We start from the raw sequence: 27,755 nt of genomic DNA on the forward strand, positions 1-27,755 counted from the left end.
AAAGGCTGGAGGGTGGAATTCATTTTTGAGAGGTGTGTGAGCAGCTTCCGACCCCTGCCCCATCTGAACGGGGGCCTTGCTGGTCGCGTCCCTGCATTCACCCGCGCGGCCATCCCGTCATCCAACAGTTGATCCTAACTGAGCACGCCCACGGCCCTGGTCTGGCCTGGGCACCGGCCACCGTAGCCCATCCCTTGATGGCCTCTGTGTCCCCAGGAGGGCGGGCCGGGGGGTTGCCCGGGGGCTGGAGCAGTGGACTGTGGCTCCACAGAGGTAGGCCGGAGGGTGTGAGGGCAGATTCAAGCTATCCCCAGGGCTCTGCTCTGGTCGGAGCCAGCCCCTTCTCCCTCTCTGCCTTCCCCGCCCCATTCCTGATGCTGAACTGTTCTGGACCCCTGGCCCTGAGTCTCTCAGGACCAAAGTGGGCACGGGAACAGCTGTAGTGTGTGCCCCCCGGGCTTTGGCCACAGGTCTCCCTCTCGAGGTGTGGTTGTGACTGCGACCCTTCCCTTGCCGTGATGCCTTCCTCCCCCGGGGCTTGGTCCAGCTCCTTCACTCTCTAGCAGCTGCTGGGGCCCACCTCCCATGCCGAGGACCAGCAGGGGAAACCTCCAGGGAGCATCTGCAGGCTCTGCTTCTGCCCGGCTGCTGGCTTGCTCTCCCTGGTGGCTCTCCAGTGGCCAGCTTCCTCACCCACCCGGCACTCCGCTTTGCTCTGTCTCCTGAGGTGGGCCTGACCAACCTCCCCTTCTCTGCCTCAATCCCTGGGCTCCAGGGCTCAGCTCCACAGCCCTCTGCCTAGCAGGCTGGTTCTCCCTGCCAAGCCCATACCTGTGGTCACCTGGCCCTCCTGTGGTCTGAGTACCACTCCCCTGCCCCAGGAGCCACTCCCACTCCAGCTGCCTGTTTCCAGCAGGTTCCCAGTGCCCCCGACAAGCCCCTGCTGGTGTCTCCATCTCCTGCCAAGCATCCTCCAGTGCCTCCTCCTGTGGGCCTGGCCTCAGGGCTATGGACAGACTCCTGTCCCATCCCAGAGACCCCTCGTGATCGTGCCCTGGTGGGTGTTGCCCCCGCCTGCCTTTGCCTCCGCCGTGGCCCTGAGAGTCCTGGGCTCTGCCCCGCCCGGTCCCTTGCTCCCCACTCAGTTCTGGGTTTGGGGCTGCCCCTAACCCAGCCCGTTGCTGCTTTGCACCTTTTCCTGTCATTGGGCATCCCCCAGTAGTCACCCCACTCCACCGAAAAGCAAACTGCAGGCGAGGCCGTGCCCCGAGTCTGTCTTCGGTGTGTTTGGCTTTTCCGGGGCGCTTGCCTTGCCATGATTCTAACTCTCTGCCCTTCCCCAAGGCACGTGGGCCGTGGCCCGGCTGGGTCGGCTGAAGAACTGCGGATGGAAGCTGCGGAAGAGGCCCTGATGGGGCCCACCATCCCGGACCCAAGTCTTCTTCCTGGCGGGCCTCTCGTCTCCTTCCTGGTTTGGGGTGAGTTTCTTGCTTTCTTGAGACCCAGGATTTTATTAGGGTCAGCTCATGTCTCTCCTCTCTGATCAACAAGAGTGTCAACATTTAATTTGGGGAGGAGGCACCCTGCCAAGGTGAATTCTCTTCACATCAGCCCCAGGGGTCTGGGGGCCGGAGAGCTGCCTGGAGTGGAGACCCTTGCTATACCCAGCAAGCATGTGTGGGGGTCCACCCTGGCTGATGGCATGCTGTGGGCCGGCGACGGTAGGTGGGGAGTGTCCACCTCCACTCTAGACCCCCGAGAGCGGCTCGGGCCAGGCACTCAGGAGCCCTCAGTACGGCTTTGCTGAACACATTGCAAAAGGGATCCAGGGGGCACTTGCCCTGCCCACACCCAGCCCAGGGACCCCTTCGGAGAGGAGGAAATGGGAATGCTCGCCTGCTCCTCAGCTAGGAAGACATTTCTTTCCACCAGCCATGGTAGCGTCACCCCCTGTGAGAACCGTGGTTTCTCACACATGAAGCTTTGATAATGTCCTTTAATCAAATAGTGGTTTTTGAGCAAGTTCTTCTCTTTCCTCCTTTCCTCACCCCTGAAATTGCAATGAGACGGGAATGTTTTTGTTTGTTTAAATAAAAGCAGCAATGGTAGAGAAGAAGAAAGCGGGATTGGAGCCACACGATTCACTCGAGGACCCATCATTTGTTTATTTGTGTTTTACTAATTCAAGATGCAGCCAGGAGCCGTCCAGGGCGCGGGCTTGGGGTTGTTCTGGGGCGCCTAAGGCTGGGCTTTGCACTAAGGACCAGAGGGTCTACTTGGGTGCCGTGGAGCACCCATGCAGCAAGGTGGCTTGCACAGCAGCCAAGCAAGGTGTCGTCGAGGGCGGGGGCTCAGGGTGGCATGTTGGACGGCCATGCCAGGCTGAAGTCTGGGCTGGCAGGAAGAGAGGAGGCTCAGCTGAGGCCACTTTCCTTTCTGGGGGTCCCAGGGACTGAGTCTGTGGCTCACTCAGGGCGATGGGGTGTTTTTAGAGCCAGCTGCCCTGGGAGGCAGTGTCAGGATCCTGGCACCCCTCATATATGACGCCCCTGGGGTGGCCATTGTGGTGAATGAGTGCAGTTAGACTTCCCAGAGAAGCTGGGTGGGCGCTGAGAAAGGTCTGAACCGTGGGGTGAGGCTGGCTCCATTCCCCCAGACATTTATGGAGGCTTGAGGGGGCCCTAGCACTGTCCTTGGCCCAGATGCCAATACTCCCCTCTGTACACCCACGAATGGGGTCTCTGAGAAGGAAGTGGATGAACACAGCTGCACGCTGGGTGGGGCCCAGCCTCTAGTCCTCAGCCATGTGCATGCATCAGCCCTTGTGCAGGCCTCCGCCCCCCGCCAGCCCCCACCCCCGGAGTGTCTCTGGTTTCCAACGCAGCCTCCGTAATGCTCTTTAATCAAACAGAGGATTTGGAGACAGCTCTTCTGCAACCCTGCCCTTCTCCCCTGAAATTGAAATGGGATGGGGATATTATTTTTAAACAAAATCTGGCAGCGTAGGCAGAGGGGGCAGAGGCGCTCTAACCTGGGGCTGTTGCCTTTGTCTGCTTGTTTCTGCTCTCTGGAGAGCCCCAGAGCCTGGAGAGACGGGGAGGGGAGTGTGTGCCCAGGGCTAAACCCAGGGAGGGGGCCCAGGAAGGCTCTGCCCCGTGACATTTACTCCAAGGCTAGCATTTGCTGAGCCACCTGCAAACACAGTGATGTGGAGAAGAGGCCTGGGAGGGGAGGTTTGCACAGGGGCAGGCTGCTGGGGTCCTGGGGGGATCCTGTCCCAAGCTTACTAGAATGCATTCGAGTAACTGGTCTGAGCCAGATGCCCTCAGCTCTTGGACTGGTTTCTCACGGACATCTCAGGACTTTCCCAAGGTGGACTAAGCCCAGGGACAAAGTCAAAGTGAAGGCCAGGGGCACACAGGAGAGGCCCAGATAGGACCAAGCTTTGGCAGCCCCTGGCTCTCAGGGGTTGAGATGGAACCCTCTTTGCACTGAGTTGTATTTCAGGTACTCATGAGTGTTTCGGTCTCAGGCAAACACATATTTGGGGTTTTGTGTGTCATTAGGTATAAAACAGGTAAAATATACCACGTTCTCAATGAAAGAAGTTGAAACGTGACTTACTACGTCAGCCTTGCTGGTGATCTTCTCGGGAACTGCCGAAAGGCCATTAGTAAGTGCTGAAAGACGTGATCATTTTCAGGAAAATTCTATTTTGATGGATTGGCCAATGCCTGAGCCATAGCGGATGGAGATGAGACCCTGACTGACTGGGCAGTGAGCCACAGAGGACCCTGTCACATCAGCGGAGGGCGGTGAGGGGTCTCTGGCCATTTGTCATCATGCTAAGTGATTCCTTAGGGTGCTGCTTCTAGTGGGACTCTTCTGGGTGGGTGCAAGTGTCAGGGTAAAGACGGTGGTCTGGTCTGGAAACTGGCTCTCCTCTCGCACCTGCCCGCCCTGGGTGGCTGGGAAAGGAGCTACCCAAGAGGGTAGCTCAGGCCTGAGCTCGTGGAAAGGAAGAAAATGACCCCTCATTCGCTCACTCGCCCCCACATTCTCTCACCTGCGAGTTGCTCATTGCTGCTTTCAGGGCCCCTGACCTCATGCCTCCTGAGTTGTGATTCAAACCCCAAATGAATTTCCAAGTACATTTCTCCAAATAATGTCAAAACCTGGCAAGACTTAAGGGCAACAGGATGCATGTGTTTCTTATTCATTCATTTACATAAAATAACTTAAGTGTGTTTTTTATGAGCAATCTGACTTCCAAAAAGAATGAAAAGGAAAATCTTCCCATCTTTAATGAGCTTGCTAATGAATTTTTCCTTGCAAAGAGGAAGGGAGCTTTCTACAGAAGGGGTGTGGAGGGAGACAGATTCAGGTCCCAAAGGGTTAAAGGGCAGTGGACAATGCGGAAGCCAGCATTGTGAGCTGCAGTGGAAAAGCCCTGGGTCGCTGGGAGTGGCTTCTTTTTAGGAGACTGGAATTAATGAGTTGTGAAGTGTCCCAAGGACTGGTTCCCCCTCCCTGCTGTTTCTCTGAGCCCTGTCCCCTCTTCCAAAGGAGGAATAAGGAAGTCTAGCTTCGTCTCCCATCCCCGATTTGAGCAGATGGAAAAGTCTAGAAAAGAGGTGTACCTTTTGAAACGAGGCCTCAAATGTGGGGTTCTTGGTCTGGAAAGGGGAAGGATGAATCTGGGGTAGGAGAGGGTCTCGTATGGAGCCCCATTCAGACAGGGCAGTCCCACACCTGGGCTGCCCACAGGTTCTTGGGGGAGTCTAAGGAAAGGGGAGCCACAGAACAGGCTTGCCTCCTTGGCATGGATTGGGTCAGTGTTTCAGAGCCAGGAAAGGTGGGAGTGTGGGGGGCCCTCGGGGCTGATGAGGGCGTGCGGACCCTCCCCTCCCACCTCCCGACCCAGGAGCCCTGCAGACACTGCAGCAGGAGGGCACTCTGCCAGAAGAGGGGTTCCAGCTCCAGCCGGATCCAGCAGACATGGAGAGACCCCTTATCTTTGCCAAGACGAGCTCTGCGGTGCCTGAGAGGCCCGTAGGTCTGGAATTCTAGGGCCTTCTGGGTTTGAGTCAGGTCCTGAGGCCAGGGCCTGGGCCCTGATCCTCACCATGGAAAACTGTGGTCACTTTACTCAGGATAAACTGTGATGAGGACTTGGGACATATCTCTGTCTGTCCTCTCAGCTCCCGTCACCCCCGAGCCCTTGGCGATAGTGGGCGGCCCGTGTACAGAGCAGGTGCTGGGTCACTGGGGCCGCCGTGGGCCTCCCAACATGAGGGACTGTGTGTGAGACAGGAGTTCATTAAGGGAGAGGATGGTGGTGAAGGGTGTAGCCATGACTTTCTTAATTGCTCTCCAATTTCTTTGAGCTTAAAAATAAATCCAGATGGAGAGTTCTTAAGTCCCCTACCCTGGGAGAAAGGAAGGCTGCCCACCACCTTCGGCTTGCCTCGACTCTGAGCAGTGAATAGGGTCTTTGGCAGGGGCTTAAGGAGGAGACTCTTAGCCTGGGAGCTCCCAGGGCCGTTTCAGATGGAAACAAAGGCTCAGGCCGAGAGGAATGTGGGGGAGCCCCCCGTGGGGAACAGCCACCTGGGGATAATTGGGAGGGCTGAGCGCAGATGAGTTTTCCCAGGTTCTGTGAATGCGCCCTTTCAATGGAAGGTGCCTTTTTTTCAGATGAAAAGAAGAAAACGTCAATTACCTTCCCCTGAAATGGAGTGTGTGTGTGTTCCCTCCCAGGGGTTGTGTGGGGCCCCTTGCCCTTGTGTGTGTGTCAGGAGCTCCAAGGCTGCACAATGACGCACTTAACCAGCCACTGGGTTCGCGCGACCCTGGGATGCTCACGCTCTTAGATTCTAGGGCTTGATTTTGAAAGTTTCTTAGCAAAGGGGAATCAGAGTGATTGAGCCTGTAAACAAAAATTTGATCAACCTGGGCCTGATGCCCGAAATACAGCCAAAGAGACAGAATGGGGCTGCGGGGAGAGAGGTCCAGGATGGAAAGTTGGGGAAGGAGGACAGTCGGGGGCCAAAGGCTGACCGCATGTCTGCGCTGGCCTCCGCGCTCACAGCTGGGCTGCTCCTTCTGCCACCCCAGCCCTTTCTCTGGGCCCTCCTGGCAGTGGACATAGAGTGATTCCCTACTCAGGAAGTTGGCGGTAGGGGGCTCAGAAATCCACAGGGCTGTTGTTTCACAGTTAGCCAGGAGAGGAGGGGGTCATGATGGCCCGCAAGGATGGTGGGCAGCTGCGAGAGAGGGGACGCTTCAGGTTAGAGCGAAGCTGTTTGCACCACCACTGCCCCAGACTGCCGTAAGGGTAGGGCCACTCCAGAGGCACCAGGGACAAAGTCCCTGCCATGACAGGAGGGGGGCCCAGGTCTCAGTCTTGGCTGGTCACTGACTTTGCTGCTGCTGGCTTCCGAGCCTCAGAGAGGTCAGCAGTCTTCCAGAGACCTGGTTACAGCCTGTGCTCAGCCCTGACTATGGGTGTGACCTTGGCCCCTGTCTCCAGCCCCTTAGGCCTCAGTTTTCCCATCTACGAAATGGGTGAGTGCAGGCCCATGGTCGTCCGAGTGGCTCGGGGTTTCTTCAGGCCTCCCTGGAGGTCATCTGTCGTTTGTTTGCTGGGTCTTTGGAGTTGTTGGGACTTTGGGGGTCACTGGTCCACTGCCCCCTCTGCTTTAGAGGTGGGGAAACCAGCGATCCCAGAGGCCCGGAGCCTTGCCCGAGTTTGCACGGTGAGCTGGCAGCAGGCCCTGGAGGTGAGGCCCCTGCCAGTTGCCAGCTCCTGTGTGACCTGTGTGGTCAGGGGGTCACAGTCACCGGTCATTAGTGTGGGTCAGAGCTCTTGCCCGAAGAAAGTTCCAAGGGGCTGCCCCATGAGCTGGGATGCAGGGATCGTGTTTTATGGGGCATTATTCCAAACAGGCAGGCTGCTGGGCTGGTCTGGAACACCTTTTTGGTCTGTAGAGTGACTCTTGTTTAATGAGACTGGACTTGTGGCTTCAGAACCAGGAGATGTTCGTTCCCCTCACCCCCGTGGCTCACCTTGTGCCTTTTGGGTGTGAGACCCTCGCCAGCGCCTCTGTTGGCACGGTGGCCCAGTCAGCTGAGAACTTCCTGAAAAAGCCAACAGGATGACAACTTCTGGAAAAGTGATCATCACCCGCCTGCACTGGCTGCCCATCTTAGACTCAGCTTTGCAAACATTTCCAGCTATCTCTTTGTGCTGCAGTGTGTAGTAATGAACAGCTCACAAAACCTCCGGTTGGGCCTGCACCTGGTTATTACCATGGTGGGCTGCAGCTTTTGTTTTGTGACCTTGGTTGCTACAATACCTGCGAGCTGAAATGAGGAATCGAAAAATTGCCTGCTTCAATTAGACGGGCAGACTGCTTTCCCAAGGCTGCCTCCGCCACTCCATCCATTAACGGTAAACAGGCACCAAATAGGCCCTAATTCTCTCTAATTGCCCACTCCTGAAGCAAAGAGGTGAAATTCCAGGAAGAGGCGTATGTAAACATCCTCTGTAACCTGACCAAGTAAAATTAGAGGGCTGATGGGGGCCTGCGAGAGAGAGGGGACATGATTTCAAAAGATGTCCCAATTACCTCTCCTATTTTCATAAATGGGTCTGTAATGTCCAGGGCCCCGGCCTCACAAAGGTACAGGAAATTAGCTCTGCAAAGAGCTTGCATTTGTCAGGGGAAGTTGTAAGGGGGTGGTATTTACTCAACAGGTAGGAAGTACGAGATCTGAGGCAAGACTGATTATTTGTGTAACGACAGGCTCTATTTCTTGAGATCAACATTTTAATAAAAATCATCCTTTTAGGTCCTTTTGTGTTTGAAACAGCCATAAGTTGTTTATACCAAAGACATGCCAGATCAATTAGGTGCTGTTTGCCTCCAGAAAAGAGTAACTTTTAAAATCCTAAGATGCAGAGCTAGAGTTTTCTAATCCCATTAAGCTGTGGAAGATGTTTTTGGAGTGTTCACCAATGCTTTCTGCGTGGGTCATGAGCTCACTGCACGCACTTATGAGGTCTTCCATCAAATGCTTGTGACAATTACTCCTCTGGACTCTATAAGGAGGCCTCGTGTTTTTCTTTGGTTCCAGACAGTGACTCATCTCTGCAGCTTTTCTGACATTTGTTAAGATTCTAGCCCAGCACTGCGTTATTAACACATCACAGCAAGCCCAGAGCTGGCACACGCAGCTTTTAAACCAAGGCATGAATTTGCTGGGGCTTCTCTGTAGCAGAGCAGCCTGGGGTCTGCACACAAGAGTTAATTAAGGACGGTCAGGGACTCTGAGGTTTCATGGGGTCCCTGGAGCAGAAGCAGGAAAAAACCCAGATGCTCCTTCCTGCTTCTGATTTCTCCGCTCCTATTAAAAACACAAAAAAGAACAAAACAAAAACAGCCAAACAAAGCACCCGCCTCTGATTCCTGCGGGAAATGGCAGTGCCTTTGGTTGCGCTGTGTGTTCTTGGCCTGAGTCTCGTTGCCACCTTAGGACGTGGCGATGGTGAGAGGCCACCCCAGCCACGCACAGTCTCGGAGGGAGGGTGGGAAACGGTCTCGAGTGGTGGTCAGTAGATAATGGGTGGTCTGGCAGCCTTTAGGTAACCGAAGTCGGCCCCTCAGTCACCCATGCACTGATCATTGCTTCACTAACACTTATTTTAAGACTTGTTATTTCTTGGTTATCAAATTAACCAGTTATGGCAGAACAGGGTTTATGAAGGGCAAGGCCAGGGAAGGAGATTTTAGGAAGATTTGGAGGCAAGAAGTGTCCCCAGTGCCCTGGCCGGGTCTTGGACATCCTGGCTGGAGACATGACTAGGAATAGAGAGGCAGAGGCAGCAGGGGTGGCCCAGATGGCAGGGGTGGGTTGGAGAGATCCCTGAGAGGCCTGAGGACAGGCAGTCTTGGGAGTCCCTGAAGACCTGCAGTGGGGCAGGCAGCTGGAGTCAGGTGTCTCCCGGGACCTGGTTTTTTTTTTTTTTTTTTTGAGACAGAGTCTTGTTCTGTTGTCCAGGCTGGAGGGTAGTGGCGCAATCTTGGCTCACTGTAATCTCTGCCTCCCATGTTCAAGCGATTCTCCTGTCTCAGCCTCCCGAGTAGCTGAGACCATAGGCACATACCACCACGCCGAGCTAGTTTTTAGTAGAGACGGGGTTTCATCATGTTGGTCAGACTGGTCTCGAACTCCTGACCTCAGGCAATCCACCTGCCTCAGCCTCCCAAAGCGCTGGGATGACAGGCATGAGCCACCCCCCTGGGGCTGGGACCTGTGGTCTGTGGCTTCTGCCTGCCCTGGTGCCCCCACATCTCTCTCATGGCCTTTCTGTTTCCTGGGTGGCTTTGTGGGGGTGTCCCATGGTCTCCCCCTGGCTTCCTGTCTCCACCTGTGCCTAATCCAGGAAACGGTCCCTAGAGATGGTGTTTTCAAACAGACCTTGGCCCTGTCCTCCTGGCCCAGCCCCTGGCTGCCCTATCACCTAGCTTGCTGCGTTGGTGGGACCTCAGCTGTCACAGGCTACCTTTCTATGACGCCTCCTCACCTTAAGTAGACTCTGAACAGATTTTAAAAGCCATTCATTCAACACATTTTTTAAATGAATAAACTGTTTTTTTCTGTGTAGTTTTCAGTTTACAGAAACATTGGTGGGAAAGTACAGAGAATTCCCAGACCCTGTCCCCACCATCTGCCCTGTCATTCACACGTTGCCTCCGTGTGGTGTGGTCTGTTTGTTCCGATCGATGGAACGACTCTGATACATGATTAACTAAAGGCCTTGGTTCACATCATTAGGGCTCACTCTTTGTGGCGCACATCTTGTGGGTCTTGACAAATGTGTCATGATACGTGTCTGACATTGCTGAAGTCACCTTTTCTTAAAGCTTAACATTTTGGGAGTATTCTGAACTATGTTTGGCCCAGCCTGCTGCCCGATTAAAAAAGAAAAAACAAAACAAAACAAAAAAACAAGTTAAAATGTAAGGCAGATCTTGACACTGAAGACTCGATGTGCCTGGCCATGGTGCTTCCCGGGGCCTACTGCACTGTGAACAAAATTGCCACAGTGGAGTTGTCTGTCCAGGCACACAACGTGTGTGCCATGGTTTTGGGAAACGCTGCCCATTAATAGCCCTGCAGCCCTCTGTGGGCTGCCCTCCCGGCCACACCCCGCTTCCCTGGTCTCCTCCAGGGCCAGCCGTCCTGCTCGCCGACCTGGGCACCTTGCTTCTGCCAGAGCACAGGTTCATGCCCTGTCTTCGGGGCCTGGGCCACCCCCGTTTCTCATCTATGCAGGGTCCTAAGCCTTTGGGTCCCACAGAGCACGACTTCGCTCCGTGAACAGCACCAACCCAAGTCTGTTCCATGTCTCCACACCTGCCCCTTCCGCTCCATAGGCAGCCGGTGGGTGAGTGGAGTCAGGAGAGAAATGCGTGGCTTCTCCAATTCCACACTTGCTGGAGGTTGGGGAGTCTCTGCTCCAGGCCACCCCTGCCGCCCCCCAGAGCTGTTGTCCTCATCCGCCCTCCTCCTCCTCGCCGGCCTGAGTGAGGTTCTACTCTGTGACCTAGTGCCTTCTTCTTACAGCGGAAGCCATCACCTGGATGCCTACGTGGGAAGGGACCTCGAATGTGGGACCCCAGCCCCTCTCCAGCTCGAAATCGTAAGTGGCTGGAGTGTAAAGAACACACACGTGGCCTTGCTGCTGAGGGTGGGGCCAGCTGCGCGGAGCACACCGCCAGGCGGACCTCGTGGAGGGGCTGGCGGGCACTGGCTGGGGGTCTGTGCACCGGGAGGTGGGTGCCCATCGAGTCAAGCCAAGTGCAGACCTGGGGGCTCCTGTTTTCTAAGACAGGAGCCCCCTGCCTCCTTGTGTTGTCTCTGTGGCAAAAGAATTCTATAGGCGGGCTTCAAATGTCGGACCCCAAAAGAATTTCTTCTTTTTCACTCTTCTAAATGAATGGCTCTTTCATTATTGAGTCTCCCTTTGGCTCTTGTGCCGCAGGGCAGACTAGGATGGAAGTGCCCTGCGAGCTGGGGGGCCCTTCAAAGGGCCAAGGAGAAAACGCAGGCCGAGGGACCAGCCTTCCGAATGGGCTTCAAGCTCCAGTGACCTCCGCTCGCCCCCTCGAAATGTCTGGAAAACATAATGGGCAGATTTTCTGTCTTCAAAGTTTCCGGCTAAACCTCTTCAAGTTCTTTATTGTTTGGGACTGAGACACTCAGCCATGGTAATGGGTAGTTTCTTTTGTATTTGCCTTGAAAGGCCAAAATATTTTTATATTGCCACAGACAAAGCCACCTATTTAAAAATGAACTCCATGTCCGTCGTTTCCCACCAGGAGACTATGTACCATGTGTGTGTCTCTATGTATTCTGGGGTCTTGAAACAGGTTTCTCATGGGGATGGTCATTCACCACGGTCCAGAGGGGCAGAACAGGCGGCGCTTGCCTTGCCCAGGGGGCCTGGGGAACGTGGGCCCTCATCTCAGATCTGTCCCCAGTATGTCTAGGACGCGAGCCCCAGAAGGATCTGGGAGTAAACTTAACATTCACTGTGTCTCTGCTCTGCATCCGCCATTTGTGTGTGTTTCTGGACTGTGGGCTGTGTGTACCTTGGTTGGTGACTCAGTGAGAAGAAGCAGGAATGCCAAAGATACTGTGAATGTTCTGAGTTTTGTTGCTGTTGTTGTTGAGAGGTTGTTTGACTGGTATCTATTGCATTATATAATAAATGACCAGATGAATGAATGAGTGAAGCAAGAGAGAATGAATAAACAAGTAAATAGGTAAAGAAGTAAGCAAGCCAGGATGAGAGTGTGTGTACACAAGACCATGGTTCATCCGCTTTGATGCCTAGGCAATCAATATATAAATAGAAAAAACCCAGTGAATCACTAAGTAATAGGGCAACACACAAAGTGATATCAGGTGATTATGGACTAAGGGGTATGTGTAATTCCAATATATGCCTCTGACATTTGACAATGAAAAACAACCTAAATGAAAGAAAGAATGGATGTATGAGTAGTGAAGTGCAGAATGAGACATAGATTTTGAGGCCCGTCAAAATGAAAAGATGCAAGTTAGGGAACAAGTGATCAAAAGGGAGAAGGGAAAGGTATTTTTAAAAAACCAAAACAACAAAGAAAGGTTAAAAAAAAACAGACTAGAGGATGAGTAATGAGTAACTCTGTAAGGAGGACCATGTCAGGCTATTGTAAGCTAAGCATTAGGACTGATACAAATAATATATGCTCCTGGCATAGAAAAATAAACCACAGAGAACGAGTTCAAAGAATAGCAAAGAAAGAAAGAGGACCCAGTGGGCGAAAGATGAGAGTGTACTTTTACCAAAAGTTATCTAAGCCTGAGCACTTGAAGTCTGCACATAAATAAATAAATGACAAAAGAAAGGAAAAAAGGCCAAAAAGTCTACATTGCGTGTGTGGATGGATGAATGAGCAGTGGGAGTGCAGCGCCAGGTGACAAGATGTTGTGAGGGGTTTTGAGTCATCCAGTCCTGGGCACTGAGGTCTGTTAGATGAAAGGATATGAGAAAGGTAATATTGGTAAATAAAGAAATAGGAAAAAATGTAACAAATGTTAAGTACAGAAATACATTAATGGGTGGTAAATAAAGATGTAAAAGAAGGCAATGCGATCGATGGTGGCAAAAGATCATCACAGATTAAGGGCTATGGCTGGTCCACTTCTAGAAAACCACAGGCTGTCCATTAAATAATGAACATCTAAGTGAACAAGTCAGTGAGTATCTAAATAGACAAGGATGAGGTGAATGAGAAGACGTGGCCCCATGGGTCCTCCTGATGAGGGTGTTGGGGTCCCCCCTGGGCACCCCAGCTGCATGAAAATGAAGCACAGGAGGTATGGAAAGCTATGACAGAAGAGAGAAAGGAACGGTAAAAAGAAATAACAACCAAATGGATAAATGGGTAGATCCACGAGAAGAGTTAGGCTAGGACTTGTCATAAGGGCACCTGACGCCACTAATAGAGGAATAAATGCCTAATAAGAAGAGAGCAAGCAGGAAGGAAGGATGCTATGAATGCAGGAAGGAAGTAATGAGTGAGACGTGGAACCACACGGCCAAGGATGGGCGTTTGCGGGTGGCTTTTTGATGCGTACAGCCAAGCCACTCCATGGCAATGAGCTCCGAAGACAAAGTGCAAGAGGGAACGAGTGAGAGAGTGAGAGAGAGAGAAACAATAAAAAATGGGAAGAAATGTAAAAAGGAAGAAAGGAAGAGAGGTAATATATTAAGGAATAAATACATGCATGCAGATTTAAGACAGACCATGCTAGAACAGGAATGAAAGGCTGTGTGAACCAAGCAGACCGCTTAATTGGCACCAGTGCTGCTGGTTATGGTCAATCACCTACTCAACTAAGGAATGGCTCAAAGCATACACATGGGAGGGAGGAGTGGGGCCACAGAGAGAGGGCCCATTAGTTGCAGATTACGATGTATCCAGTTAGGTGCACCTGCCTTCGAGAAGTGTAAAAATAAGTATTTACATAGAAAGAAAGACTGAATGGATGCACGGTGAATGCATGAATGATTGAACGACAGAAAAGATTTGCATTGACCGATGAGGAGGGCATTGTAGAGAGGGATGAGGGTCATTGATCCTGGGTGCAGATCTCCAAAAGAATGACAGAAAGAAAGAGGGAGTGGTGGAAAGAAACAATAGGATGGGAAAAAATGAAAATAGGAAAAAAGGAAGTGAGATAATAAATAATTAGATCAAATAAGTTGATGAAAGGGGACTGGTTTAGCACAAGCCATCCACATTAATTCAAATCTGTGGCTCTGAAGTTTGTTTTTTAAATGACCACAAGTGTAAGACTGAATGAAAGAATAAATGCATGCATTCCATAGGATGCAAGAAAAGGAGTGAGGAATGGGAAAATTGGAAGAACGAGAGAGGGAGAGATGTAAGAAAAGAAAGGAAAAGTGAAGTAGGCATATGAAAGAAAAGGCACTTCTTGGACAAGCACTGAAATATAATGAGACAGTTTTATCCATTAAATATAATAAACAGTAAACGTTGAGGTTCATCAATAAAAGCACAGATACCTGAATAGAGGAGTGACTGGCTGAACGAATGAGAATGGATGATTTTCACTATCCTGTGCACTCAAGGCCCAAAAGAGAAAGCAAGAGAGGAGAGAATATGGAAACGTATGACAGGATGTATATAAGCAATACAAACATATTGAATGAATAAATAAAGACATAAATATGTGGGAGAGTGGACCACGCAAGGACAAAAAGAGGAGAGAAGGCAGCAAGAATTATGACTAATTCAAAACTGGGTTCCTGAGATAGTTAAATAAATCCTGCACCAAATCCTCAGGGGGAGGAATTAACGAACAAAAGACAGCCCCACACGGACCAGTGTGCAGAAGGCTCCGGGAACCGCAGATTATGGTTAATCCAATTCTGTGCACCTGAGGTCCATAAATAAAAGAATAAGTATTGAAATGAAAGAATGACAGAAAGAATGAATGGACACATGAACGACTGAATTAGAAATGGAAATGCCTGGCACAGCCAGGAAGGAGCTGCCCATGGGATTGTCATTCATCTCACTCTGGGCACCTGAGGTCCATAAGCGTGAAAAGAGGCAGGAAGAGAAGTGTCAGGGAGTCAAAGATAGAGCTAAGGAAAGGCAAAAATGAAACTAAATGAAAGCGAAAGGGAAAATAAAGAAAAACCAATAAAAAAGAGCACGAATACGTGGGTGTATCTGTAAGAGTAGGATCTGTTAGGATTAGTCATAAGACTGTCAGTAATCCTGAAGATGGATGAGATAATCCAGGCCCAGGTTCCCAGGGGGAGGGAAAATGGAGAAAATATAAAAAGAAGTGAAAAAGGAAAAAGGAAAGGTAATAAACAAACAACCAAAGTGATAAATGGATAGTTAAGGGAGGTTGTCTGAACAGGGATTATAATTAGTTTACATACGTACTCCTTAAATAGATAAATACATTACACCTTTCAAAGAATAAATGAAAAATAGAGAGACATACCTGGCTCCAAAACAAGGCTGTATCTTCTGCCACTGTAATAAAATAGATGCAATTGAGGTTCATAAATAAAAGAATAAATACTTAAACGTGAAAGGTGACTAAATGCGGGGAAGAAAGATTGCAAATAAATACATGGGCCAAAGATGTTTGGTTTGCCCATGGAGTTTTAATTAAAACAATTAATAAGGAAAACAAATACCCAAAATAAGGAAGACTGACAAATGAGTGAGTGGATGAGAGAGTGAATGGTGCTTGACGTAGGAGCGGTAGTGCTTTAGGGACCAGCATGAAGGTGGTGACCGGGAGCCCTGATTCATGGGATTCTGTCCACCTGACTTTATAAGAACCAAGAATGGCTGGGAATGGTGGCTCACGCCTGTAATCCCAGCACTTTGGGAGGCCGAGGTGGGCGGATCATGAGGTCAGGAGTTTGAGACCAGCCAGTTTGAGATCAGCCTGGCCAACATGGTGAGATTCCATCTCTACTAAAAAAATACAAAAATTATGGGCGTGGTGGCACCTGTCTGTAATCCCAGCTACTCGGGAGGCTGAGGGAGGAGAATTGCTTGAACCCAGGAGGTGGAGGTTGTAGTGAGCCAAGATTGTACCACTGCACTCCAGCCTGGGCTACAGAGCAAGACACTATCTTAGATTAAAAAAAAAAAAGAAGAAGGAGAAAGAACCAGAGAAACATAAGGAAGAGTGAGAGAAAGAAAGAAAGAAAGATGCAATTTGGGAAGAAATGAAAAAGAAATGAATAAAGAATAAAATAATGTAACGGTCAATAAATAGGACTTGTGAGTGGAGGCCTTTAGGCCAAAGGCTATGATTAATTTCAAGCTATGTTACTGAAGTCCATGAACAAAGGACTCAGATCTAAATGGATGAACGAATGACTGGAAGAAAGGGTGGTAGGAAGGTAGGAAGAAAGGAAGGAGGGAAAAAGGGAAGAGAGGAAGGAACCTTCTTTCTAGTCCTGTGTTCTAGACAGTGGAATGAAGTGGTCCCCAGGGAGGGTGGCTGTTGGCATGTCATGTGCTTGTCACATGCACTTGCCCTGGCAGGGAGGAGCTGGCTCAGGAAGACCCTGGTCTTGGGGTGCTGTTGCCCTATGTTGGCTGTGTGGGCCATTTCACTGCATCTGTCTCTTCCTCAGTTTCCCCATCTGTAAACCTGGAGTGGCACCAGCTGCCTACTAGGGTTGATCTTATGTGTCTCTGTTGATGGTATCCCATCTATGGCCTGGATAGGCAGGAAGGGCTTGGACCCTGGGCCCCGCAGAAGGTTGCATGAACAAGTGGTGTGAAGCCTGTTGGGTAGCTTGGCCACTCCCGCGGCATGGGTCGCCTGCACAGGAGGTTTTGCCCACCAGGGGGCAGCAGAGGGTCAGGGAGCAATAGGCCCTGGGTGGAGCATGGGCCCCGCCTGCTGTGTGCCACCCTGGGTGTGGCACCTACTCACATCCAGGGGTTGGTGCAGGGAAAGGCCAGAAGGTGGCCAGGCGCACCTGAGAAGGGGGACCCAGAAGCCCCGGGACCCAGGAGCCCTGGGCAAGCCACCAGAAACCTTGTTCTTGCAACTCTCTGCAGTGTGCCCAGGCCACCCTCTGGCCTGGTCTTCCATGGGGCAGGGCGCCCACCCTTCTCAACTCAGGTTTCCCTGGGCAGCAGGTGCACCTCAGCACCCCTGGGGTTGCAGAAGTGGTCCGGGGACCCTGGCTTCCTTGACATGCCATCCCCAGAGCCTGGTTCAAGGCCTCTCTGTCTTCTCGGCTGTTTCACGACGTGTTTTGTAACTTGGCGGGATTGCGTTTCGCTGTGTCGAGGTTGTCTCTTCTCTGACTTGCCCTCTGGGGGACTGCCAGGGTAAATCTGGAGAGTTGCTCGTGCTGACAGTCCTCCCCCAGGGCCTCCCCGGTTCTGTTGAGTCTCCTTTCTCTGTAGTGGAGGAAATGTGTGTAGTTTTGTGTTGTGTGCCTGTGTTTGTCTGTAAAAGCAAGGACCAAAGTCTCCCTTGTTGACCTCTCAATTCCTATTTGGGACATATAAAAACACTGGATTCTTAACAAGTGCCCAGAGCAGTAGGAGCACAGCTTGGATGGACTCAGGACTCGTGGCAGGGAGCACGTGGGAGGCAGGGGAGTGGGGTGGGGCCAGGCCATCTGGAGTGGGAGGCGTCATGCGCAGAGTGACTCTGTAGACACTGGGTGGGATGGGGAGTGCGGGCGCAGGCAGGGATGGGGCTGTTAGCTAGTGTGATGCTTGAGGTCTGAGCTGATGGCAGCAAAGTGGGGTGCTCAGGAATCAAAGCTATGGGGTTATAGACAGGATATGAAGGAGGGAGGGAGGCAAGAAGAAGGGGGTGGTTCCCACGCTTCTAGCTCCGGCCGAGTGGATGGCAACAGCATTTGGAAGGCGGAGGACATGGAATTCATGTGTCAGGAGCCACCTTCCGAGCCTCCAGTACCACGTGTCAGGGCCACATGAGCTGGGCCTCGTGGGCCTGATGTGGTGCTGGGGCCTCAGGGGTCTGCTCTTCTTCTCTTTCAGAATCTGGGGCTCCAGGCTATGCCTTGGCTGGACTGAGGTCTGGGGGTGCACTTAGTATCCCTGGGGACACCTGCTGAAGCTTCTCCCTGACAAGCCGTGTCACTGTTGGATGAGGATGGGGCGGGAGGGGTTCAGGGCAGAAGAAGACCGGGAGGGTCTTTCAAAAGAACTCATGTACAGCTGTTAAAAAAAGTCAGCAGAGGCTCAGGAAGACTTAAAAGTGTGCAGAAGGCGGGGAAGGGAGGGGCCATTGCATGCACCAAGAGGAAATTGGAAGGAACAAGCGACGTTGGCTGCTAGGAGAGCCTGCTCCCAACATCTAGGGGCTGTCCTGACGGGTCACAGTGGGTCGAACTGAGCCAATGAGAGCAGCTCTGGGGAGACCCACTGGTGCCCTGGAGGCTGGGTGGGTTTGGGTTGGATGAATTCTGTGTGTCCTTTTGGAAATGTGGAGGCCATGAGGGGGGATCAGGGCTCTTAGGGTTTTGACCCTTAAGAGTTTTGTATCTGGGATTCAAAGGGTCTTTAGTTCCAGGATGCTGAGATTCGGGATAGGGTTCCTAACGGCACAAAAGCCAGAGATAAAACGTCCTTCACGTGCTCCCTACCCGGTTCTTTCTGTACCAGACCCACAAGGTCCGAGTTGGGATCCTAGTGCTCCTGTCTGGTCAGGGCCTATCTTTATGTGTTTGTTAAACTTTTAACAATGAGAATAAATTCTGTCTCTTGACATTGTCATTTGCATGCTCCCCACACACAAATCCTTTCCTGGTGACACCAGGAGCTACAACTCTCCTTGGTCTCCTCTTGTGACTCCCAACTCCCTCCTTGGGAAGCTTGGCCTCAGGACCTCTGGGATAGACAGGCCACGAATCCTGCTGTGTCCCGTTGTGTTCCTAATATAAATGGTGTGGATGGCACTTGACGTAGAGCAGTGGGAAATGCATCCACCACTCAACATTCTGACATGTCACCCATTTTACATTCTTACAGGCATACTTTTTTTTAAAAAAGAGTGTCTATTCTTTCATGAGCATCCCTTCTTTAAAAAAACCTAATTGCCATTATTCACCACATACACTTTTTTTTTGTATCCTGCCTCTTCTATTTAATTTTCTGTCATCAACATTTTCCCTTGTTCCATGCATCTTCATAACCTCACTGGCTGCGTTGTGCCTTGTTGAGTGGCTATGGCGTCATTCACAGAACCATTCTGTTATTCTTATGTATAACCACCTTTTAAAAATATTATGAATAATGCCACAACTAACTGCTTAAAACACCCTTTTTTTCATTCTTAAGAATTATGTTCTTCCACCCAGAAATTATCATTGCTTCATTACAGATCAGTTTCCCCTGCTAGACTGTGAGCCCCATAAGGGCAAGGAGCTTATTGAATTGGCCTTTGTATCTCTGATGCCCAACATGTTGTAGACTATAAATAAATGATGAATGAGTGGATGGAAGAATGGAGGAAGGAGCGAGTGAATGAGTGTTTGGCTGATGGATAAGAGGGCGGAAGGATGGGCGGAAGGATGGATTGGTGAATGAATGAATGAATTTCCTTTGGTTAAGTCTCTTGAAAGAAAGGCTATGGATCTTTGTATGGATGTTGAATAATTTCAGTAAGCTTACAGCATTTTACAATGTTCAGCAATGTATGACCACTTAATTAAGATATGGCTAGTTTGTCTCTGTTATAAAGTACTTTTGCATTACTTTAACTTGCATTGCTTTAATTACTAATGATGGGTGAACACTTTGACCTATGTTTGTTAACAAATTGTATTTTATCTTCTGTGAACTGTTTGTCCAAGTCCTTTGGGTCATGGCTTTCTGAAGAGACTGGTCCCAGGTGTCCTTGGGATGTAGGGAGCCCATAGCTCACTGGAGGCATTCAAGGAACCAGCCAGGCAGCCCTCGGAGAAAGTAGTGTTCAGGAGATTCTCATGGTGTGGGGTTGGCCTAGGTGGCCTTTCAGGTCTGTTTGATGTTAGGATTTGCTTCTCCCTGGGAAGTGGGTGATGGGGAAAAAGACACCTTCCATTGGCAGGTGTAGACACTGCAGGCTGGACCTCCTGGGTGTGCTCGTGGACTCCGATCTTGCCCTCGATAAAACCCCTGTGGGACAGGAATAGCTCTTTGAACCTCCAAGGTCCAGACAGCCACGTCCTAGCACCCTGTACAATCAGTTAGTGGCCTTCCCACCAGCGCAGTCACTCATTCCTATTAGATCCCGATGAAGCCAGGCCCTGGGGTTTCCATTTTCCCACCTCTTAGGGGAATTGGGTTCCCCGCATCCTGTGATATGTCAGCAAATGTCCTCAGCCCTGGCCTGCACATGTGGCCTCAGTGGTGGTCTTTGGGGTTTAACTGACGAGTGGAACATTTTGGATCAGGACTGATGGGAGAATCTCCTTTCATTTTTCTTCACCTGGGGCAATTACATTCTAAGGAGCGGAATAAAGGGCATGTTCTGCCCAAAGCCTCAGGGCTCACAGGTCAGTCACAGCCATTTAGGGAGGGCATGTCACCCAAGGAGGGCTCGCCCTTCTTTCCAGAGCATCCTCCGCTCTCAGCAGAGCTGCTTCTGCCCACCCATCCCTCTACTATAGCACTGAGCACTGTTTGCCCGTGTCAGAATCCCTCACCCACATGTTTAGCTTGGTATCCAAGCTTGGGAGGCCGGCAATGACTTTCAACATGAATTGCTCCATCTACCCATCCATGCATTTGGCCTACTTATCTTGACCCCGTGCTTTTGGCCTTTTCTTCTCCTGAAAGCAAACCCTTTCATTTTGGGTGGGCTGTGTAGCGCCATGGGCTGTGGTTATGAAGCAAACACCCTTTCTTGTAGCTGCCTCCTCCGGGGTTACTGCCCTGAGCACGTCCCAGCTGGATCTCATCTGCCACTGTCACCCATAGCTTCTTCCCCATGGTGCTTTCCATGTGTCACACACCACGACTGTGACCCAGGGTCGGGGTCAAGAGTAGCCTGGGGCCAAGCCCTCCCACCCATGAGCGGAGAAGTCCTCCCCAGGCCTCCCCTTGCCTGGCGCATGGTCCCTGCCATGAGCTTTGCTTTCAGCCTTTCAGCTTCCTCCACCGGGTGGCAGTGGTTGTAACTCATCCATTCATCCCTTCATCCCTTCATTCATTCACTCACAGCCAACAGACGTTTTTAAAAAATTAGCCAGTGCTATACTAGAGCTGGCTCCCAAGGACCCGCTGCCGCACTGCCTTTTGAAACAAAACAATGAACACATTGGTAAAGGGGCCGTGCTTGTGTGTCGGTGACAAGGCGAGATCCCTGAGTCAGGTCAGGCTTGTAGATTCGAGTTCTGTTGCGAGTTTCATTGCCCCTCTGACTTTGTCCCCTGTACAACTAGGTTGATTAGGAATCAGCCAACTGTGTTCCCTGGGTGCTCAGAAATCACAGCCCATATCCTCGAGAGGCCAAAATGAGAGCCAGGGGGTTCCAAGACGAGTGGCTGCTTCTGGCCGGGAGCAGGTTTTCAAGTCATTAGAACACTCTGGCCTTTCCTGGAGGTGATCTTGGAGCCATTCCTGCCCCTTTCAAGAGGAGTTAATGCCCAGCTCTGTTTAGAGAAAATTGGGGGAGACGATTACTCATGTGGGTGATAAGAATCACCTCCTGTGCGGGGGTCTGCATAGAACACTCCATAGGCAAACCTGGGTGTCCAAGGCACGTGGCATTTTGCAAACTCTGGGTGCAGCTCCGAGCTGTCCTGCAGGTCCCAGACCAGGTGAGAACTCCCTGAGTTCCTGCTGCCTGGGTCGGGGGTGAGGCATAGGTCTTGGGGGTTCAACCTGGAATTCTGAATGTTATTCATTGCATTGGAGAGGAAGGAGAGTAGGCAAAGCCAAGACCCTGGAACTGGACAAACTCATGTGGTTTAAAGTCACTGTGAGAGCTGGAGTTGAGTCTGCCTACGGGGGAGGACTGCGGCACCTACCTCGCAGGGCTGTTGTGAGGAGCAATGTAACCGTGATTTTGAACTGTGATTCTGGAAGGGCGGTGTGCGTGTCCCCGGGGGTGTGCCAGGGGAGTGAGGATCAAAGGCCAGGGAGACAGCCTCACTCAGGCAGCTGAGTGGGAGAGCATTTATCTCTAAACCTGGAGGGGTATATGGTGGGACAGGAGGAATTTGGGCAGGAACTTTCATGCTAGGGGTTTGGGGGACTCTTTGGACAATGCCCCTGGACCCCCCGGGGGTACGCATTCACGCTCACCTCTGAGAGGCTGGAAACGCCTGGCTGTGCTTTCTGAATGCTGTGTGCTTCCTGCCTCTGTGCCTGGCCTGTGTGCAGCACCTACTTGTGTCCGCCTTCAAAAGGCCCTTCTGGGTGGTGCCCTTTTCCCCAAAATATTAGGCACCAGCCATCAAAGATACTGCATTGTTCCCTCCCCCACCCCTCCCCCAACTGACAACATTTGGGCTCAAATGCAGCAGGCTGGGTGCCCAACACAGTGCCTGGCGAGTGGTAGCGCTTACGTTTCTTTTCTGTTGAATGGATGGATAGCTAATGAAATTGTAACCAATGACAAGCCTTGATGTTTATAACCTTTACTAAGAGATTATTATTTTGCTCTTCATGGACCTGTTAACAACCGCCATATTGTATCTTACGGACGTTTGTATGCCACGTTTGAAGAGCAGGAGCCTTGTTTCAGCGTCACGTTGATGGAACTTGAGCTGTCTGATGCGAATCTGTGTTTTATGTTAGAAAGAGCGTAGCCTTAGGATCTGGCAGACCCAGGGGCCACTTAATTAACCCTTTGCCTCTTTGACCCTCAATCTCCTTTTCTCTAAGCCATAGGTCACCAGAAAGCCTACCTCACAGGGCTGTTGTGAGGGCCGAGGGTGGGGGCGCTGCAACAGTGCTGTGCAGATGCTGGCTTTCCCTGGGAATGGGCATATGTTGGGATTTGTCTTGAAAGCATGAGTGATGGCTTTACCAGTCCTAAGTGAATAAAAAGTCAGCCCTGACCTTACGCTGGGATTGCATTTCCCACAGTCAGTGGCATGTACAGACCACTGGCGGAGCAGCCTGCAGGTGCTTAGCGATGTGGGCCCAGAGTAAATATTTGTTTGATTGATGAGTGATGGCTTTTTCCTTCCTCAGAGGTTGCCCTGCCCCCCATTCCAACGTGGGCTGCTGCTTCTCCCCAGCAGGTTGTAGCTGGCAGGGCCGTTGTGCTTTGGGGTTTGCTGTACCTGTCGCTGCCGTGAGGGGACGATCTGTCTGCCTGGAGGGGTTTCTGCAAACATTCATGTATGCCCCTGCTTTCGTTTGTTAGGGAGAAGGAGTGGGGTGACCTAGAGAGAGGATGAGGAAGGGGTTCTGGGTGGCATCCTTGGGGTACCAACCCTCCTTCCATCCTGCGCTCTGAATTTTCTCACAGCCCTTTTCTGTTCCTGGTAGAAGGTGCAGAAGGTAGGCTTTGCCACCTTCCCTGGGCCTGGCACCAAGCTCTGGGGTCTTGTACACACTTTCCCTTCTCTAACTGGGGTGTGGGCCCATTTCCTAGATGAGCTTGCTGAGAATCAGGACAGCTGGTATCAGAGCCAGGACTTCCCAGTCTTGCACAAATAACCTGTGCATTTTTGAGTCCACCAAATAAGGCCTCCTGCCTGGTCCGGCTCACCCCTTCCAGCCCCCAGCAAATGCAGCCTGGTGCGTCCCCACCCCTGCCAAGAGCCCGGGAGTGCTCTGGCAGAGAAGTGCAGGGATGAGGAAGGAGGCTGTGCCCTCCAGGGGACTCAGCTGCGTTAGAGGAGTTGCTGCAGCACTGGCAGGGGTCTCCAGACATCCCATGCAGGGGTCCTTTCAGATCAGGCGTCTCTTCACCAGACCACCGTATTCCTTTTTCAGCCCTCGTCTCTTGCACGTGGGGGTGCAGTGTTTGGCTCTCACATCCCCACATTCCAGCTGGTGGGGGTTTGAGCTAGGTGTTCCTTCTGCTCCCCACTCCCCACTCACGGCCCCCACCCCGTGCAAGCCTCCCTTGCCCCCACTCTTTGTCTCCAGCTTTCACAGCCTTGGTGGGCAGGCTGCTGGGCCTGTTGCCGCCCCCGCTCTCTTCCACCCGCCTCTTCTTTCTCAGCCTGAGCTTTACTGTGAGGTCTGGGTGCCACACCTTGGCCCCTGCCATGCCTGCCCCCAGAAGCACCCACGTGGGTCCCCTGATTCTCTCCTCCCCTGGGCTTTGCTAAGGAGCCCTTTCATTGTGGCCTTTGGTGTCTGCCTCATGCCCATCCCCTGTTCTTGAGAACTTGGAAGCAGAGGGGGCCCCTCCTATTGCTCCCAAGAGGCTCCACAGTAGGGAGCCCCTCCCAGGAGATTCTGAGTCTGTGTTTAGGTGTCGATTCCTGGGTGGGCCTTGGGGTCCCCTCAGGCCAGGCCTGTGTGTGACCTAAGGCTGGGGGGCTCTATCAGGCACCTGGTGTCCCTTGGAGGTGGGCGGGGCTGGGTCCTGGTCTCCTGAGGACGGGTGGGGAGACAGGCTCAGGGAGATTTCCACGAAGCTGCCCTTGAACCCCTCCTCTGAGGCCCGCACTGCCCTGGCCCTTTACACCCTGCCTCCTGCACTAGTAGGCGCATAATAGATGCTCGCCACCTGTGGAGGGCAGGGTTTAAATGGCTGGAAAGAGCTGAGTGGGCTGTTTGGCTAGCGTACGCGCATTTGTTTAAAAGGAAAGGGTGTGTTTCTTGGCAAAGACTCTTCGGAGGAAATGCTGAACTGGGGAAGGGTCTCTACCTGTTCTGGGGCCTCACTGCCCTTCCTGCCGGGGACAGGCAGTCACTGGTGGCTTTCCCCCCAGTGGAAACACAATATTTTGGAAATATTTATATCTAGGATAAAACTTCATCTGGACCAACATGTCTTTGTTGGTGTTGTGGCCCAGGTGATTTTGAGAATGTAGAATACATTTGGCAATTTCCAAACGGAGTGATGACCCGCTCCTCCGCCCCCCCCTGCCCTCCCTGAGGCTGGAGGCTTCAGAAGCCCCTGCCTTGGGAGGAGGCTGTTCTACCTGAGAAGTCTTTGTCCCCACCGTTGGTGACAATCAGCATTGACCTGTGAGGCACCTGCCAGGTTTGGGACGCAGCTTTAGACATCCAGAAAACCGGGGGTGGAGGGGTGGGGTGGGGGCTTCAGACCCCAGAGCTTGATTCCTTTTAACTGTCTCATCCCCAAAGAATGGTACATGGGTACCAGGTAGGTTACTTGAATCACCCTGAGCCTCGATTTTCCCACCCGTTAGAAACGGGGTAATTCATGACAGTGTCCGCTTGGGAGACGGCTGTGACCCCTGAGAATTCTCGCTGCATGCCGTGGGCTGGCTCGTGAGACTCAAGGTCTGGGTTCGAGGCCCCCGCAACCCCTTCTGACTGTGTGGCCTGGGCGAGTTTGTTGTTTGTAACCTGGAAAGCGTCACACCTGCCTGGCACGGTTATTGTGGGCTTCAATGAGATTGTTTGTGTGAAATAAACGCTTTGTGACTGGCACACAGGCGCTCTCATCCCGGCTCTCCTGGTGGGCCCGGACCGCTGGGTGCTGGCTGCGGAGGCCCTGTGCTCCCTGGAACTGTCTGCGCTGGTCCCAGGGACTCTTGGGCAGAGTGGAGGGCAAGGGGGGAAGCACCAGCCTGCTCTGGGGAGACAGTGGCAGAGGGAAGGGTTTGTTTTTAAATACACTCAGCAGGTTCAGACAGGAGAGGATCAGAGGGGAAATGTTTAGAGCCCTCAGGAGGAGGAGGGGACCGAGTTTTAGGAAAAACATCAAAGCTGGATAGGTTGGGCAGAAGAGCTGGGGATAGCATTTAGAGAGGCTGAGAGTCCTGGGTTCTGGGTTATCGAGGTGAGAGAAACCAGAGGTTGCCAGTTGTAGGTGGGCGTCAGGACTAGAGTGATGCTTCCAGAAGTTTCTGCAAGTGGGCAGAGTCTAAGGTAGGGCAGGATACACCAGAAGTTGAGGGGCACTAGGTAGACAGGCCGAGCTGGTGGCTGGGTGCTCCCCTCACCCTCCATGCTGCTAGGAGCCCGTGAGCAGGGACTTGCTCTCCTCTCCCTCCCTCCTGGGGCCTGCCTGTCTGTCTGTGAACTCTTGTCGGCCAGCGAGGCCGGGAGCAGGTGGCCTTCATCTGCAACTGTGTCTCTCTCAGCCTCCACAGCCACGGGGACGCCCTGCACCTATTCCCACGGGACAGGCTGGACCCAGAGACTCTGGACCCGGGGCCTCCCCTTGAGTAGAGACCCGCCCTCTGACTGATGGACGCCGCTGACCTGGGGTCAGACCCGTGGGCTGGACCCCTGCCCACCCCGCAGGAACCCTGAGGCCTAGGGGAGCTGTTGAGCCTTCGGTGTCTGCATGTGGGAAGTGGGCTCCTTCACCTACCTCACAGGGCTGTTGTGAGGGGCGCTGTGATGCGGTTCCAAAGCACAGGGCTTGGCGCACCCCACTGTGCTCTCAATAAATGTGTTTCCTGTCTTAACAAAAACTGATGGATGTGCTACTAATATAAGGAGGGGCGAGTGTTGGGCATCCTGTCTCGCTGGGTAGTGTGATGGGTGGGAGGGCGGGGGCCGGCTTGAACCCCACACAGCTGCCAGCACCCTGCCCTGCCCACTGGGCTCTCAAAGGGGAGGGTGGCTCTTGGAGGTCCGGAGGTTGACACGTGCTTGGATGAACTAACATCTCTCTGGTCCCCTCCTTCTACTGATCGTGGGATGCCAGGCTTCTTTCCAGAAGGGACTGTACAGGAGGAGGTGGTGGTGGAGAGGGGTTCTGAGTTGAGCTCACTGCGTGAGTTCCTGGAGCCCCAGAGAGGAAGCTCCCCTGGGGCTCTGAGTCTTCCTCCTCTTCTTCTCACATTCCCCAGGGCTGGGCTGAGTGGTCATCATGCTTGAACTGATGTTGAGCGATGGCCAAGATGGCCCAGCCAGGCTGTGGCTAAACTCATTCCTCAAAATGGCTCCTGAGCAAGGCTCTGTGTGTAGGCTCCTGAGCAGGGCTGCAAAGGTGGAGCCTCAGACCCATCCCTGCCCGCGGCAGCAATGCCGGCTGAGCTGGGGAGGTGAGCCTTGCACCCCTCAGAGTGGCTTTCTGTGAGCAGCTTGTGGCTGGGCTGAGCGGGGGCACTGAGGGACAAGGGGCCGAAGGGCACTAGACCCAAGTCAAGACGGATCCTGAGTCTGCACACCTGGCTTTGCTGCAGCGGATCATAAGGACATGCTCCCTATGGGGAAGGAGAGACCGACTGCTTTTGCTGCCACAGCCACCACGGCCATCACAGCTACCACGGCTGCCACGGCCACTGCCACTGCCACTACCACCACCATCACAGCCATGGCCGCCACTGCCACTGCCACTGCCACCTCCTCCCTCTCCTCCTCCTTCTCTTCTTCCTCCTCTTCCTCCCTCTTTTCCTTCCGTCTCCTCCTCCCTCCTCTTCCTCCTCCTCTTCCTCCCACCTTCTCTTCTTCCTCTTCCTCCTCCTTCTTCCTCCTCTTCCTTCCTCTTCTTCCTCCTCCTTCCTCCTTCTCCCTCCCCCTCTTTCTCCCTCTTCGCCTTCCTTTCCTGCCTTCTTCTCCTCTTCCTTTTCCTCCTTCCCTTTTCCTTCCCTTCTCCCTCCTCCTCCTCTTTCTCCCTCTTCTTCCTTTTTGTCCTCCTCCTTCCTTCCTTTCATTTGTTTCTCCCTCCTCCCCCTCCCCCTCTCTCTTTTTCTTCTCCTTCTTTCTCCTCCTCCTCCTGCTTCTCCTCCTCCTCTCCCTCACAGGGAGGTACCTCAAGAGAACTGCAGGCAAGTCCAGCCGTAAGTGCACAGGACTGAGCATGGCCCCTTTGCTGAGAGAAACAACCACCTTGGGGATCATGGCCATGACCTGGCAAAGGAGACCTGACCCAGCCCCTGATGGAGATGGTGACATGGATGGCGCTGAGTCAGCAGTGAGAAGAGGAGGAGATGGCCTTCAGAGTGCACCCCACCTAGATGAGTCAGTCTGTGCTCAGCCAAGACCAGGCTGAGAGTCCAGGAGAGTCCTGTGTGGTGAGCAGAGTATCAGCCTTTGATGAAG

General features: G+C 52.5%; 2 protein-coding genes and 1 non-coding gene across 10 annotated transcripts in view; all 3 read left to right on the top strand.

The window, feature by feature from the left end:
- Positions 1-26,179, top strand: part of LOC743380 (uncharacterized) — a 34,943-nt gene extending 8,764 nt beyond the window's left edge. For 5 of the 8 annotated variants that reach the window (XR_010151032.1, XR_010151031.1, XR_010151033.1 and 2 more), the window contains 4 exons: positions 914-1,057; positions 1,345-1,478; positions 10,633-10,708; positions 25,844-26,179. Coding sequence is in view for 4 of the 8 variants with exons in the window: in XM_016926739.3 (XP_016782228.1) it covers positions 914-1,057; positions 1,345-1,478; positions 10,633-10,708; positions 25,844-25,931 (442 nt within the window). In the remaining 4 variants the exon portion in view is untranslated. Of the gene's footprint in view, positions 1-913; positions 1,058-1,344; positions 1,479-10,632; positions 10,709-11,050; positions 11,277-25,843 lie in introns of all 8 variants that reach the window. The other 3 variants (XR_008539099.2, XM_063793147.1, XM_009428477.1) reach the window with 3 other exon arrangements.
- LOC134808319 (uncharacterized) lies at positions 11,554-26,179 on the top strand. The gene has a single exon (XM_063793145.1). It carries the CDS (start codon positions 23,407-23,409, stop codon positions 23,944-23,946), a length of 540 nt encoding a protein of 179 aa, XP_063649215.1. The 5' UTR covers positions 11,554-23,406; the 3' UTR covers positions 23,947-26,179.
- Positions 17,543-17,639, top strand: MIR770 (microRNA mir-770). Its single transcript, NR_035991.1, has one exon. It is a non-coding gene; the product is annotated as a microRNA mir-770 (primary transcript).
- Positions 26,180-27,755: the final 1,576 nt, after the last annotated feature.

This window comes from Pan troglodytes, chromosome 15, assembly GCF_028858775.2.
Source record: "Pan troglodytes isolate AG18354 chromosome 15, NHGRI_mPanTro3-v2.0_pri, whole genome shotgun sequence".
NCBI lineage: Eukaryota > Metazoa > Chordata > Mammalia > Primates > Hominidae > Pan > Pan troglodytes.

What these genes read in the sequence shown, in the direction of transcription:
- LOC134808319 (XM_063793145.1), top strand. Translation starts at nt 23,407, where the DNA reads ATGAGGAAGGAGGCTGTGCCCTCCAGGGGACTCAGCTGCGTTAGAGGA.